The 16,708-nt window shown below is 41.9% G+C and overlaps 1 protein-coding gene across 1 annotated transcript in view; it reads left to right on the forward strand.

Moving 5' to 3' along the window:
* The window catches only part of LOC106568938 (solute carrier family 25 member 36-A), a 28,216-nt gene extending 12,147 nt beyond the window's left edge, over positions 1-16,069 (forward strand). The window contains exons 4-7 of the mRNA XM_014139793.3: positions 993-1,093; positions 9,712-9,778; positions 10,138-10,430; positions 10,872-16,069. Of these exons, the coding sequence (XP_013995268.1) occupies positions 993-1,093; positions 9,712-9,778; positions 10,138-10,430; positions 10,872-11,065 (655 nt within the window). The 3' untranslated portion in view covers positions 11,066-16,069. The remainder of the gene's footprint in view (positions 1-992; positions 1,094-9,711; positions 9,779-10,137; positions 10,431-10,871) is intronic.
* The last annotated feature ends 639 nt before the right edge of the window (positions 16,070-16,708 follow it).

Raw genomic sequence — 16,708 nt, forward strand, 5'->3', positions numbered from 1 at the left:
ACTAAGGAGGAAAGAGCGAGAAATGCAAGGGGAGAGAAATCAAACTGCAGGGTTCCTCAATGCTGGACTGGGACAGAGCAAAAAAAACACAACTCTTCACCAATACCGCCCACCAGCGACTTGACACTAACCAGGCTTTGCCTACAGTAACACAGCAGGACACCTCATCTAACCAGGCTTTGCCTACAGTAACACAGCAGGACACCTCCTCATCTAACCAGGCTTTGCCTACAGTAATCTGCGGGTGGAAAGGTAATGGCTGATTTGTCTCCCCTTGGCAGCGGGCTGCCGAGTTGAGCATCTTGTTGGCCATTAGAGCATGGCTGGACGGTTGGCTGGGCAGTCAGCTGTTCATCCAGAGCACAGAACACACTCAGCATCACGGGCTTTAAATCAGTCCATTTCACCATCACTAAGGTCGGCTGTTGCGTAATGCTTACCCTCTGGCAAACGCACACTAAGGGCGACGTGAGCGAGCCAAGTGCAGGCGGGTCGTTGGTTGTAAAGCCCCACAGTGGAAATGTCTACTTGAGTAATCCTGTGATTTGAGTTAAGTAGAGAGAGTAGGAGTTGCGCGGGCAATAAATCTCCAGCTAGAGCAGGGCATGTGATCTGGGAGTGAGTTGAGATGTACCCTCCTAATGGACCATTATATAGGCCTAGATGGAGGTTTAATGTGGGTTGGTGACATGGGGACCCAGACACAGCTACCCAAATGAAGGCAACTGGTTTCAGTGGAAATCGCTCATGTCATCAGTCCCAGGCCATTTACTCCGTGTCAATTTGGACAGAGGGGACGCTGCCTGTCATTTATACTGTGCTATTCTGCCCTAATCTCACAAGAAGGAAACATGTTTTTTGTTTACTGTGTTGGTATCGACTATCGTGACCCAGGGAAATATTGTTTTATAGGAAACGGCCCAGAGTTCCGGTGTTACCGATTTTGATTCACGGTATTCTTAGCTCCCATCAATTCCCTCCTGTTTCCACAGAGCCATCTACTTTGCAGCTTACTCCACTGCCAAGGAGAAGCTGAACGGTGTGTTTGAGCCTGACTCCACGCAAGTCCACATGGTGTCTGCAGGCCTAGCAGGTAACAGTCGTTCCACAACCCCCCCCCCCCCCCCCACCCCTCGGCTGTCTATAACATCTAGTCAGTGCAGTTTCTACTGGTTGTTGCTGCTTTCAAAGCTCACTTGTTTAGGCAATTGATTTCCAGGTACTTATTTTAGTTTGACGGATGACATATTGTTTTTTTATTTTTTTATATTTATTTATTTTTTGTTTTAAAGTAACATTTTCATTTAATGAAATATTTTTTTTTGTATTATTATTGTGTTATGGGGTGTACGGAGTTGCTGTTTTCATTTGAAGATAATTAAATGTTTTAGAAACATTTCTCTAGCTTATATCCAGCTACGGCTATGTGCTAGACATTGCCACTATATGGCGTACCTTGTTGTGGACATTTTCTTGTGTTTTGAATATCAACCACAGATGGTTTGTCCGAAAGCACAATTGAAGACTTTCAGGATCATACGGTCTCTTTGACAACTACAATAAACCCCACTTTATATTTATAGTGACAGTGAAGAGGTTACGGCTTATTCTGCCCTTCAATATAGTAAGTTAGATGAGGAAAATAAACCTTTTGTCAAAGCACTTAGAAAATACAAAACGTGTGAAAAAGACAAAGCACACAGTTTACCTATTGCATTTTGTACTAACTGCCTCTTGATATATTTAACTGCTCTCTCTCTCTCTCTCAATAGCTTTTACACTCAGCGAATAGACCTACTGACCCACAACTGCTTTGTCTTTAACCTACAATGATATACAGCCAACATGGCAGAGGCTCAACATTTTACTACATACCACTACTTACCACTATAATACTTACCAGTAGCTAGCTGGCTGGTCCAGCAATTTGAAAAAAATAAACATCCTCAAAGTTTGGGTTGTGCTTTCTGTCCCACCCCCACTTCCCCTCAGTTATTTTTCTCCTTTCCCCGTTTCTTCATTTGTCGTCTCTTTCGAGGCTCTTCGGGGGACCCTAAATCGTGTTGACGTACCAGTTGGTTGCTAAACAGTGAGTGTGGCCCTTCACGCGCTATCTGTGCTGTGTGTGTGTGTGTGTGTGTGTGTGTGTGTGTGTACAGTAGTAAAGGGCCCCAGGGTGCTAACATGTCAGGGGCCTCACTGCGGGAGGTCTCCTCGCCTCGCGGCTACACGCCGGCCGGACGTTGTTGGGCGGACGCCTCAGGTAGCACCCCATTTCCTTTCACTGGTATGACCATTATGCTAATGATGATGATGATGATGATGCTGATAATAATGATGATGCTGATGATAGGTCACGGCCAGCTGGTTTGCAGCTCTCGTATCTCCTGTAACTTCAATGTGATTGCGGCGCCTTGATACACTGCCCCCCTCCCCCTTTTACCAGCCTGTTACACCCCCCCCACTGTAAAAAGGAAATGAACAACACACCCACTTTGATTTTCCTTTAATCGGCATATGAAGGGAAATGCTAACCTTGTCACTATTAGAGGTTTGAGTGTCCTTATATGGCTTGTCCATTCAACGTGGTTAGTCTTGAACAGTGGACACAGCAGACGTAGCTAATCTATGTAGTTCACGTGTGGTTCAGCTATGTACATCCGCCCTCAAAGGCGGCTAACGGGAGCTCTCCACTGTGCCTTCGGTGCCCTAAATATGGCACCCTTGTAACACACGTGTACGGTGGGGTCCGAAATGATTGACACCCTTGATATAGACGAGCAATTATGACTAAAATAAATCATTTAAATACTGCGCTATATTGTATGCTAAAAAAAATGCAATTGCTGAGAGAATTAAAACATTTACCAAGTAATACTCAAAGCTAGGGGTCCAAATTTATTGACACCCCTAAATATTCTTATATATATATATATATATATTTTTTTTTTGTTGTCATTTTAGCAGACGCTCTTATCCAGAGCAACTTACAGTAGTGAATGCATACATTTCATACATTTTTTTTCTCCATACTGGTCCCCCGTGGGAATCGAACCCACAACCATGGCGTTGCAAACACCGTGCTCTACCAACTGAGCCACACGGGACTACTTATAAATAAAGTAGTCAGAAATGTATTATTTGGCTCCATATTCTTAGCACACAATTACTACATCAAGCTTGCTTCCAATTTGTTGGGAGCATTTGCTTGTTTGTTTCAGCTGTGTTTCAGATTATTTTGTGACCAATAGAAATGAATTGTAATAATGTATTGTTATTTTGGAGTCACTTTTATTGTAAAAAATAAACCACTTCTAACCACTTGTACATTTAATGTGGATGCTACCAGGATTACGGATAATCCTGAATGAATCGTGAAGAATGATGCATGACAAAGTTGGAGTCAAAGATCATAACCCCAGGACATGCTAACCTCTCACCATTAACCTCCCCTGTTATTGTATGCTCTTGGGGGTATGATCTTTGACTCTCTAACTTTGTCACTCATCATTATTCACGATACATTCAGGATTATCTGTAATGATAGCCTTAAACTAGGTTGTAGATTATTTGACCCCCTCGACTATAATGTTGCTGCGTTTAAAAACAACTGGGAACTTGGAAAAATACGAGGACATATCATGTTGTCAGATACCTTCAGGTCAGAAAGTCTGAGCTCTAGAAAGAGGTCAGAGTTCCCAGTTGTTTTGAACGCACTTTAGTCGGAAGTCGGAGATTTCAGAGTTCCCAGTTGTTTTGAATGCGCCATTGGTGACCCTCTTTGTGCAGACAGATGGATACCTTCTCCTCCTCTATCATGCATTTTAATAGAGGGCTCCATTCAGACTACAGCACACTGCAGTACAGCAGTTGACTGCAGTAATAACACTGGAACTAAGCCACACCATTGAATTTGTTAAGATCTGAAACAAAGGGGCCAAGCAGGAAAAGGCTGACTGACACTCCAGTAAAAAAGAAAAGGAAAATGACTGTTTGCGACATCAGGCCTCCACACAATCCTTTGTCCAACATACTATCAGACCCAATGGGTGATATTCTTGAATTGGCATATCACAAAACTGCTAATCAGATGAACAAATCAGACCTTCTAAGTTAGTCATTTATAGACTAAATTAATAAATATGATAATATATGCCATTCTTTATAAGCCAGCTTGACAAGGTTAGCATTTCAACCCTCTCTTGCACTACTTGACCTTTTTTTTTTATTATGACAGTGTTGACGTCCCCAATTTTATTTTTTTATTTGACCCCATTTGCTCCTGTTTAGAATCAATCAAAGTGATTATGGTAATGATACGATGGTACACAAGGAATGGCATCTGTAGCATCAGCTAAGAAAATAATTGAAAGAAAATATTGGATTCTTATTGTACCTCGCATGTTTATTTGTTTTGTCCTGCACATCATTTCAATTCTACCAGTGGGCTGATGTTCCGTTTACGACAGACTTGCATTTTTCTCTTTCTTTCCCTTACCAAGAAAGACATACCTGACAAAACGTAGGGGAGAGAAACGACACGGGACGTCCTCTTGCATTTAAAACAGGTGTGGGTCGGGAAAGGTCACGGGGTGGGGGGGGGGGAGATGGGGTGTGACTCCTTTCTCCTCTCTCACCTTTAGTTGTTGGTTTAACAAAATGGTGGGTACAAATGTGGGAGTGGGGAGGCTTAGGGGGATCCTACCTGTTTTTAAAAAGTGGGGGGTTGGGGGGATAGTGGGTTGGGAGTGATGCATTTTCCTCCTATTTTACCTGTTGAAAAAAAAAGGGATTAGGTAGGATTGGTAAATTTCCTCTCCCATCTATGCATTTGTGGGTGGGTTGGTTGGTTGACTGCTGCCTGTGTGTGACTGTGGTACAGAAAAGCCTGTGTCTATTTTAGGGCTTTACTGTAGCTTTCACCCCTGCGTGAGGGGGGGGGACAGCCCCAGCCATCTCAGCCCCCCCCATATCTGCAGGCTTCTAGCTGCAGCAGTGAGGCGGAGTAGCTTTGCCCCTACTCTGTGAGTACACGCCATAGACGCTATCTCTTCTTCCTCTTCTTTTACCTCTTCTTCCGCAGACTTTTCATCCTCTTCACGCAGTTGCCTTAGGACTGTGTCCCTTGAGACAGTAGAGGCTCTAGATCGAGACTGTACTGTAGAACTTGTTTAGAGAAGATGCTATCGTCCATTTTAGCTCTTGGCGCAACGTAGCGACGCATATGTATATTTCTGTTTGTTTTCCAATGGCCTTGTTTGACTTCTGTTGTTTAGAGATTAAAATGTCTCGACCACAACGGCACAAAGCACACGTGATGTGCCAGATTTCTGTCCGTCTTTAAATATGCACACCTTATTGTCACACTAGCATTACCGGCACCTTACACATTTGTCGTATACCTCGTAAAGTGTATGACATAACACTCACCTGTGAAGTAACATACTGACTTGATGCATTGTCAGGGGATTCATTGGTCTCTCGGATTGAAAACTAATTCAGACCCAAATTAGTATAAGCAACTTATAAATAACACAAAAATAATATATGTTTTGGTATCACACATATACATATACATATATATATATATAGTACCAGTCAAAAGTTTGCACACAACTAGACATTCAAGGGTTTTTCTTTATTTTTACTATTTTCTACATTGTAGAATAGTAGTGAAGACATCAACTATGAAATAACACATATGGAATCATGTAGTAACCAAAAAAGTGTTAAACAAATCAAAATCTATTTTAGATTCTTCAAAGTAGCCACCCTTTTGCCTTAGAGCTTTGCACACTCTTGGCATTCTCTCAACCAGCTTCACCTGGAATGCTTTTCCAACAGTCGTGAAGGAGTTCCCACATATTCTGAGTACTTGTTGGCTGCTTTTCCTTCACTCTGCGGTCCAACTCAAACCCAAACCATCTCAATTGGGTTGAGGTCGGGGGATTGTGGAGGCCAGGTCATCTGCTGCAGCACTCCATCACTCTCCTTCTTGGTCAAATAGCCCTTGCACAGCCTGGAGGTGTGTTGGGTCATTGTCCTGTTGAAAATCAAATGATACTCCCACAAAGCGCAAACCAGATGGGATGGCGTATCGCTGCAGAACGCTGTGGTAGCCATGCTGGTTAAGTGTACCTTGAATTCTAAATAAATCACCAACAGTGTCACCAGCATAGCACCCCTACATCACACCTCCTCCTCCATGCTTCACGGTGGAAACCACACGTGCAGAGGTCATCCGTTCACCTACTCTGCGTCTCACAAAGACATGGCGGTTGGTTCCAAAAATCTCAAATTTGGACTCTTCAGACCAAAGGACAGTCTAATGTCCATTGCTCGTGTTTCTTGGCCCAAGCAAGTCTCTTCTTATTGGTGTCCTTTAGTAGTGGTTTCCTTGCAGCAATTCGACCACGAATATCACGCAATCTTTCTTAACAGTTGTTGAGATGTGTCGGTTACTTGAAATCTGAAGCATTTATTTGGGCTGCAATTTCTGAGGCTGGTTCCTCTCTAATAAACGTATCCTCTGCAGCAGATAACTCTGGCTCTTCCTTTCCTGTGGCGGTCCTAATGAGAGCCAGTTTCATCATGGCGCTCGATGGGTTTTTACAACCGCACTTGAAGAAACTTTAAACGTTTTTGAAATTTTCCGAATTGACTGACATTAATGTCCTGAAGTATTATTTGAGCTGTTCTTGCCATAGTATGGCAATATCATGTATTTTACTAAATAGGGCTATCTTCTGTATACCACCTCTACCTTGTCACAACACAACCGATTTGGCTTTTAACGCATTAAGAAGGAAAGAAATTCCACAAATTAACTTTTAACAAGGCACACCTGTTCATTTAAATGCATTCCTGGTGACTACCTCATGAAGCTGGTTGAAAGAATGCCAAGAGTGTGGAAAGCGGACAAGGCAAAGGATGGCTACTTTGAAGAATCATAAATATAAAATATATTTTGATTTGTTTAACACTTGCTTGGTTGCTACATGATTCCATATGTGTTATTTCATAGTTTTGATGTCTTCACTATTATTCTACAATGTAGAAAATAGTAAAAATAAAGAAAAACCCTTGAATGAGTAGGTGTGTCAACTTTTGACTGGTACTGTATATACTCAGTGCATTCGGAAAGTATTCAGACCCCTCGACTTTATCCACATTTTGATACGTTACACAGCCTTATTCTAAAATCGCAAAAAAAAACAAAAAACATCTCAATACACACTACCCCATAATGACAAAGCGAGAAAAAAAATACAAATATTTTTGCACATGTATTAACAATAAACAAATACCTTATTTATATAAGTATTCAGACCCTTTTGTATGACTCTCAATTGAGCTCAGGTGCATCCTGTTTCCATTGATTATCCTTGATGTTAATACAACTTGATTGAAGTCAATCTGTGGTAAATTGAATGGACATGATTTGGAAAGGCACACACCTGTCTATATAAAGGTCCCACAGTTGACGGTGCATGTCAGAGCAAAAACCAAGCCATGAGATTGAAGGAATTGTCCGTAGAGCTCCAAGACAGGATTGTGTCAAGTCACAGATCTGGGGAAGGGTACCAAGAAGTTTCTGCAAGTTTCTGCAGCATTGAAGGTCCCCAAGAACACATTGTCCTCTATCATTCTTAAATGGAAGACGTTTGGAACCACCAAGACTCTTCCAAGAGCTGGCGGCTCGGTCAAACGGAGCATTCCGGGAAGAAGGGCCTCCGGGAGGTGACCAAGAACTCAATGGTCACTCTGACAGAGCTCCAGAGTTCCTTTGTGGAGATGGGAGAACCTTCCAGAAGGACAACTATCTATGCAGCACTCCACCAATCAGGCCTTTACGGTAGAGTGGCCAGATGGAAGCCACTCCTCAGTAAAAGGCACATGACAGCCCGCTTGAAGTTTGCCAAAAGTCACCTAAAAGACTCAGACAATTAGAAACAAGATTCTCTGGTTTGATGAAACCAAGATATCATTTTTTTTCAGCGGTAGGGACTGGGAGACTAGTGAAGATCGAGGGAAATATGAACGGAGCAAAAGTACAGAGAGATCCTTGACGAAAACCTGCTCAGGACCTCAGACTGGGGTGAAGGTTCACCTTCCAACAGGACAACGACCCTAAGCACACAGCCAAGACAACGCAGGAGTGGCTTCGGGACAAGTTTCTGAATGTCCCTGAGTGGCCCAGCCAGAGCCTAGACTTGAACCCGATTTGAACATGTCTGGAGAGACCTTAAAACAGATGTGCGGTGACGCTTCCCATCCAACCTGACAGAGCTTGAGAGAATCTGCAGAAAACAATTGGATAAACTCCCCAAATACAGGTGTGCCAAGCTTTTAGCGTCACACTCGAGACTGTAATCGCTGCCAAAGGTGCTTCAACAAAGTACTGAGTAAAGGGTCTGAATACTTATGAAAATGTGATATTTTATTAGCAAAAATGTCTAAACCTGTTTTTGCTTTGTTATTGTGTGTGGAGAATTTATTTATTTTTTTATTCCATTTTAGAATAAGGCTGTAACAAAATGTGGGGAAAAGTCGAGGGGTCTAACTTCTTTCCCGAATGCACTGTGTGTGTGTATATACACGCATGCCTAGTTCCCCTGGGAAATACCACTTGACCTCTACTCGGAGATATTCAGTTATTCCTCTTAGGTCCTCTTGAATAATTCATGAAAGCCAGACTCCATTTTGTTTCCTCATGGTCCGTGGCAACCAATGAGGCCTTCAGCTGAGGCTCCCACCATGACGACACAGCACAGTTACTTGTTATTTATATGTAGGGCTGAGCTCTCCCCATCTGGAAGTTAGCTACTAATGTTTACATTCAATTTACAAAATTAATTGACTCATTTATATGGTAGTCCTTTATCAGGCACTCTTAACCAGAGTGAATAATAATATAAATAATTGAGGGGGCAGAACAATGGAATAGCACTATTATATTTCTATAGTGCCTGTTCTGTACATGAGATTCAGGCCCACCTTGTTTAGAAATAATTAAGAATAGTATTTATGATTTAAATACAGCCAAATCTTAGATGTATTTATTACAACTTCTAGATATGATAATGAAGAATGTTAGATACTTTGACGAGGCTACATCTTTAAGCTGAGTTTTTGCCCGTGCTGTAATACAATCTTGATGAGGAATCCTGTGAGGACAAACAGTCTGCCTTAATCAAACGTAATGAAGTTCATTTTTATATCATCTCTGGCCTGATTCCGGAATACCAGCGATAAGGAAAGGTTTTCCGAGATTGTTAATACGTAAATAAACAGCTCATAAACGCAGCTTAAAGATGTCAACAATGCTTTTACACACAGTGGCCAGTTGAGAAGGAAAGTAACTTCATGTAGAATTCACCGGGGTTGTATTTCACAAACGCAGGATCGATAGATTGGCCAGCACTCAGTTCTAACTCATACCTTTTCTAGTTCATAAAGCCAGCTGAAGTTTTTAATGTCATTTGGTTGGGTTACTGCGAGTATTGAGTCGGTAATATCATTCCCGATATTCAAGTTTTTCTTTCTTTATCATCCAGGAAATAGAGGAAATGTTGTTAGCTGGCCAACTCCTTGGTGGTGCTTTGTGAAATACCCCTCCCCCGTAGGCCAGTATATATCTTTGTCCTTGGATAGGCTTTCTTTTACACTGTGTCACTCTCCCCGTCTGAACCTCTGAACTCTTCTTCCCAGGGTTCACTGCTATCACTGCAACCAATCCCATCTGGCTGATAAAGACCCGGTTGCAACTGGATGCCAGGTAAGCACTTAGTAGGGAGTCTGAATCTTGGCTGTAAGCTGATTTTAAATTTTTTTTAAAGTTAGTTTACCCTTAGCTTATGTTATTCCCCAGCTGTTTCATATTTTACTGGTTCTCTAACTATGTTATGGGTTGTCATGCTTATTTGACTAGTTTCATATTGCATTGACTCATGGTACTAAGGGAAAGGGTGTTATTCTGAGTAGTACTGCATATACTTTATTGGACTTTGCAAATCCCTTTTCAATTATTACTTGCCAAATGTTTCCTGTTTGCTGTATGATCAAATATCCTTTTGCATACCTTTTTTGTCATGTTCAACTATTAATTTACTCACCCGCTACATGTTTTTACCACAGGAACCGTGGCGAGCGGCGCATGAATGCGTTCGAGTGCATGCGGCGGGTCTACCAGACGGAGGGCTGGCGGGGCTTCTACCGCGGTATGTCTGCCTCGTACGCCGGCATCTCCGAGACTGTCATCCACTTTGTCATCTACGAGAGCATCAAGCGCAAGCTGATGGAGTCCAAGGCCCAGGCCAGCATGGATCAGGACGAGGATGAGTCGGTGAAAGACGCCTCAGACTTTGTGGGTATGATGCTGGCAGCCGCCACGTCCAAGACCTGCGCCACCTCCATCGCCTACCCCCACGGTATGCACCTACACCGTCAATTTCTACTTATTATGTGACCGCAAAGAATAAATCAAAAGAAAAGACATGATCAGAATACATTCAGTCTTAATTTATCTTTGCTTCTGTTTTATTAGTGACAAAAAATGGACTAGTCTACAAAATGGTCCCTTTTGGTCTGAATTATTGAAACACGATATTTCATCCATATTGTTATCAGACGATAATAACAAAAAAAAGTTACAACGAATCACGGTTATTAATACGTAATTTGGTTGTTGCTCTCATCTCACGGGGAGGAAAACGGTTTTTTTTTCTTCTTTTTCCATATTAGTATTGGTAACATTCCCCATGTTGAAGAAAATATTGTCTATCGTATCCGTCCGGAATTTCTATACTGTTGTGTCCATGTTCTAAATTAGTCCCCTCTTCTCTACCCCCCTCTTGCCTCTTCCTTTGTAGAGGTGATCCGCACCCGGCTACGAGAGGAGGGCAGCAAGTACCGCTCCTTCTTCCAGACATTGCTGACAGTACCTAAGGAGGAGGGCTACCGCGCCCTGTACCGCGGTCTCACCACCCATCTGGTCCGCCAAATCCCCAACACCGCTATAATGATGTCCACCTACGAGATGGTGGTCTACCTGCTCCAACGCTAGCCCCTCTCCCTCCTGTCTGGAGAGGAAGTAGGAAGTGACTGACTTGGTTGGAGATATCTAAGATGGAGACCAAAGGAAAACCGATACTGACCAGAACCAAGAAGAAAGAAGAGCTCCCCCACTAATTCCCCGCCAACAACCCCAACCCCCCCCCCTAAGCCTACAGGCCACCCCACAAGGGGGTACTATGGTGTGGGATGGGGTGGGAGGAAAGGATGGGGTGGGAGGAAGAGAGAGGGACGGAGAGAGACCGTTGGGTCAGTCCTTTACAGAGCCTGCCAAACAGTCGCTGAAAGAAAGACGGAAATCATTTTGTGGCCTTAAAAGAGTTTAGTCTGTCTCTCTGTAGAATGAAACCAATCTGCTTTAGCCTGTATCGGAGATGACAATCTGAAAGGGGAATGCATGAAAAAAATCGATTTAAAAACAGGTGTCATAACAACACTATGAAATTTATAGAAAATGTTTATTGCAAAATGTTCCACCAGTAGTTCTATTTGATTAGATTAGCACTTTTCCCCTAGGATTTAGCATATAAGCCAGGGATGGGCAACTGGCGGCCTGCTTTTTGAAGGCCCTTGGATCAACTTCCCCGAACTCAATCGGGGTCTCAACTTACTGTTGCAAGTTAGAATAGCAGAATACACGAGGTGCAATTTCGAAATTTGGTTGTGCATCAGCAGTTCCTCTTATGTCAGTCACTGACAGTCAATTAGCCTATCCATGTCAGCGAAAATGTTTTTGATTAGTAAGTTAGTCGAGCGGCTGGTGGGCCCACATAGATTTTGTTACACGCTGACCACACTGCTCGCGTTGCAAAATAAACGTACACATACATGTTATTCAATCATTGCACCCACACTGCTTGCGTGGGCCAACGAGCATCTGCGTTGCCAATTGCTAAAATAGAAGTCAGTTCTATTTGTGACGCTCAACGCGGTGCAAGTTCTGCCTCTCCCATCTCCTCATTAGTTTATAGAAGCAGATAGCCACGTGCCATCTCCTCATTGGTTATACCCACGTGGGTGATTGAAAGATGAACTGAGGTCGGTCGGTCGTGGCAATACTATGAAAGTTAGATGCCAATTGCCATATAAAGTCCAAAGAAGGAAAAAGCCTGGAAGGAAGAAAGATGACTAGAAACGATTCGGTTGACCGTTTTATGTGTGGGTTAATTGTGCATTTCAGGTAAAATAACAACTCAACATTTATCTCCCAGGACAAATTAGCTAGCAACAGCAAGCTGGCTAAATAGGACAAATTAGCTAGCAACTGCAAGCTAGCTAGCTAAATTGCCATACATTTTTAATGCTTTTTGACCTGTCCCCAAATTAATATAATTGGTTGAGTTTGTTTTGTTATTTTAACCTGCGTGTCCTGATCGCGTTTGGTGTGGGTGGACAAAATCAATTTGCGCACGAGGGCGCACTCGCACTTCCGGTCATGGTGTAAGTTTCACTCAGATAACATTTCTCTACACACTATGGCAAAATGTGTAGAATTACAGGAAATTTGCTGTAAAACAGCTCATTTTCCTCTCCGCCACATGGCAAAATGATTAGAATGGCATGAAATAGTTTATAAAGTTGCACAAAAATGAACTCTAAAACTTAGTCTCTCTGCTGTCAAGAGGGGGACTGCTAAAATGTTTTGCTTGCAAAGGTGATGGATGTGGGTATGCAGACCCGTGAGCAACTGCAGCCTATCCAATTTTTTTGTGTAGCTCCCACCCCCATAAATGTTGTCTGTCCCTGATGTAAGCTAATGTTTGAAACAAGCTGTGCATGCTTTGTTTCAGCAACTTGAACCCAAGCTTGGTGTTTAAGGAATGTCAAACACATTGGTGAGGGAAGCTATTTTTAAAGGACCATTTTTCGCTTTTTACAACCATCTCTAAATGGCATGCTATAGAAGGATCCAGACACTTTTTTGGCGACTTCACTTGTTTTTGAAAAACGTACCCCCAGCCAGTGTCACTTCCTCAACGTCGTTGTGCAATATGGGGGCTCTGAAGAAACATGAACAAATGCTCCAAAAACACCCAAATACGTCATTTTCATTCCAAACTTTATCTGCAACGTTATATTCCACTTTGCGCGACTCGAGCTGCTTCCCCTATCCAGCTGTTCCATTCTTTGGTAACCTGCTGCTAGAATGGACGGACAAGTATTGCTTGAGTCACAATAAAATGAAATATAACGTTATAGATAATGTTCGGAATGACAATTTCATGTGTACAACATCTAAAGACCTGCGTCACTATAATGAGAGCATTTCCATTTCTAAAATGACGTATTTGGGTGTTTATGGAGCATTTTGTTCATGTTTTCTCAGAGCCCCCGTACTGCACAATATGGATGAGGAAGTGACTCACTGGTTGGCCTACGTTTCTCAAAAACAAGTGAAATCGCACAAAAAGTGTCTGTATCCTTCTATAACATGCCATTGTAAAAACAAAATATATATATATATAGAGAGAGAGATTTGGTTGTAAAAAAAAAGATTTAGGCACCGTTTCTTTATTTTGAACTTGCACAATCATTTCCCCCCCCCCCCCCAGATCATTTAAGATCACTCGCTAGCTATATGATAAGAGAATAGCAAATGAACATTTCATGTACTGCAATGAGTTTGGCTTCAAGCATTCCCCTGAAGGCCAGAGTTTCCCCTTATAGTCTTATTGGCTGACCATTATTTCAGTGTTTTTGTATAATGGTATTGTTTCTCTGATACTAGTCGTTGGGAGGAACGTAGTTGTCTCTTGTAAGTGCACAAGATTTCTATGACCTAGATAGGGTGCGAGTCTTTCCAACAGGTACCAACACTTAGCTGGTTAGAGATCTGTCTACCGGTGTGACGCCGCTACTTGAAGATAATTTGTTAAGTGTTGGAAGTCAGGAAGTGTCAATGTCATTTCATCATCTCTCCCAACCTTTGTGCGAGATTTTGATGGGGACTGTGTGTCGAAGTGCATTTGACTCTGTGTTTGAGTGTGTTCGTGTGTGTGTGTGAGGTGAACGCGAACTGCCCTGATATCTACTCCAGAGGTAGTGAGTCCACTAAAAGTTAATCATGTAGATCACTGAGGTTGGGAGCGAGGCAAAGCAGTGAGCCACACCAGCTGCTACAGCGTAGCCCTTCCCTACCAGTGGCTTCCAACTGAAGTTTTATGCACTTTTTTTTGTGGCCTTTTGGGGTTTGTGCTTAACATTTTCTTGTGTGGACATTTTAATCTTGTATCATCAGAATAGTATTACTGTATATGCAAAAACGGTGTTTTGCTCAGCAGTTCCCATTGCAGATACTGTACAGTTCAGAGTACTTCTTCTTGTGAAGGATATTCATGTGTATATAATACATATGCATATCAACTATTGTGTGTTTTGCTTAGGTCCTTGTATTATTATACTGTAGTTTGTAATTGCAAATTATTTGTTTGACTGCATTTGTGTACAATTGTAAGATGTTTGAACCTGTTGCAACATGGTGTGTTGACATTTATATTTTTCTTTTGTTCAAGTTTTATATTATACAATGTGTATTTCATTTTACATCATGCATGCCTTGGTGCTGAAAGATAGTCCTTGATTTTATGTAATAAAAGTATTATATTTTTCCGAAATATATATATTAGAATTTTTTGGGGTGTAAATTCCCCTCAATCTGATTTTTTTACATTTGAATTTGCTCTCCAGCCATCTTCCAGTGATAGTGTCCTGTATATCTAACTGTGTAGGCTACTGCATCCTATCTAGTCTTTGTTCCAAATTTTCAATCTGGCATTCAGTAGGAAAAAAACTGTGTGATTGAGCTTTAATATAAATGAATATTATATTAATGTCAGTGTCAATATTATGACAAGATTATGTTTTGGCGTTCAAGTCACCCTGAACTATTTTAAACTGATTTGGGCTCAAGACTTTGACAGTGCAGAGGCTACATTGGATTATGCTGCGCATCGTTTAGATGGTTGTAAATATCCTTCTGTACATTGAAGTTTTGACTCGAAGCCTCTGTCTATGATAGTTGCTCATTTTGTCAGGCCAATTTCAAGAGTCTTTTCCTATCCACTGGCATACTGTATATAACAACTGCACTGTGAATATACTGGAGTCCTTTTCCCACAGACTATAGCCTAGCTGTTTTTGTTACTATCATTGCCCTGACAGTCATACTGTGACTTGAATAACTAGTATACAGTACATAACTGTGATGTATTTTGTAGTGGAGCGTAGACTTGCATATAAGGTGATCTTGTTAGACTTTAGTGACTGCCCTGTGCTGCTATCTAAGAGATGGGGCTCAATGCCACTACGCTTCCACTCCACTCAAGACGGCTCTGTTGTATTGAAAACAAAACGCACTACACAGACCAGCAGGTCTGCAGTTTCATGACTTTTCCCCACATAGTCTTGGGTTAGTAGGTTGGCAATACCTCAACCATGTCACTAAAGACTAATCCATTTAACAATGTGGATGCCATCATGGTGGTTCCCATATGGCTTCTCTATTGGCAAAACGGGAGTCTGCCAGGGAGTGTATACACATTTTATACAGCCAAGGTCAAGTTTACACAGTTGTTTGGAAAAGTAGGCATACATTTTTTTTTTATGGTTCGGTACTGGAGAACTAGTAACTCAAGAATCTACTTCTCAGCTCTCTATCAATGTTATTTCGTAGTCAATAGGGGTCCAGGTTGACATCATGCTGCCCAATTTATATCTGGCTTGAGAGATATGCTTACTCATTCATGTCCATGTTTTTTTTTAACACTTGACTCAATACTTCAAGGAGAAATGCGATTACTATATGTAAACATTTCAGTGAACAGATGTTTTTTGGGGATGTTGTTTTGTTGATTGTTTTTCCTCTTAAATCAGCCAGTACCCCTCCTATTTGTTTGGTTTACGCTGGTGAAATTAATGTGGCCTATTCTTTGCCATCTATGCATCATCATACCTTCTTTTTGTACAAAAGTCAATAAAAACCAGATTGCAACTCCCATTGCTTGCTTGCTTGCTTCATTTTTTCTTATGGCCTAGATGCACAGGAAAGAAAGGCCATGTTTGTTCTGAAAAATGGACTGGATTTTCTTGAAGGTTGGAGACTATTTTATTCTGAGCCTGTTTTACACTGTTCTACTCCATTTTACCACAAGGTGTCGGCAAAGCCAATGTGACTACTGTACAGTGTACAAAACATAAGGAACACCTTCCTAATATTGAGTTGCACCCCTTTTTGCCCTCAGAACAGCCTCAAATCATCATGGCATGGACTCTACAAGGTGTCGACAGCGTTCCACAGGGATGCTGGCCCATGTTGACTTAAATGCTTCCCACAGTTGTGTCAAGTTGGCTGGATGTCCTTTGGATGGTGGACCATTTTTGATACACATGGGAAACTGTTGAGTGTGAATAACCCAGCAGCATTGCAGTTCTTGACACACTCAAACCGGTGCGCCTGGCACCTACTATTATACCACGTTCAAAGGCACTTACATCTTTTGTCTTGCCCATTCCCCCAATGAATGGCACGCATACACAATCCATTTCTCAAGGCTTAAATATCCTTATTTAACCTGTTCACCCTTTTATCTACACTGATTGAAGAGGATTTAACAGGTAACATCAATAAGGGATCATA

This window comes from Salmo salar, chromosome 14, assembly GCF_965601325.2.
Source record: "Salmo salar chromosome 14, fSalSal1, whole genome shotgun sequence".
Taxonomy (NCBI): domain Eukaryota; kingdom Metazoa; phylum Chordata; class Actinopteri; order Salmoniformes; family Salmonidae; genus Salmo; species Salmo salar.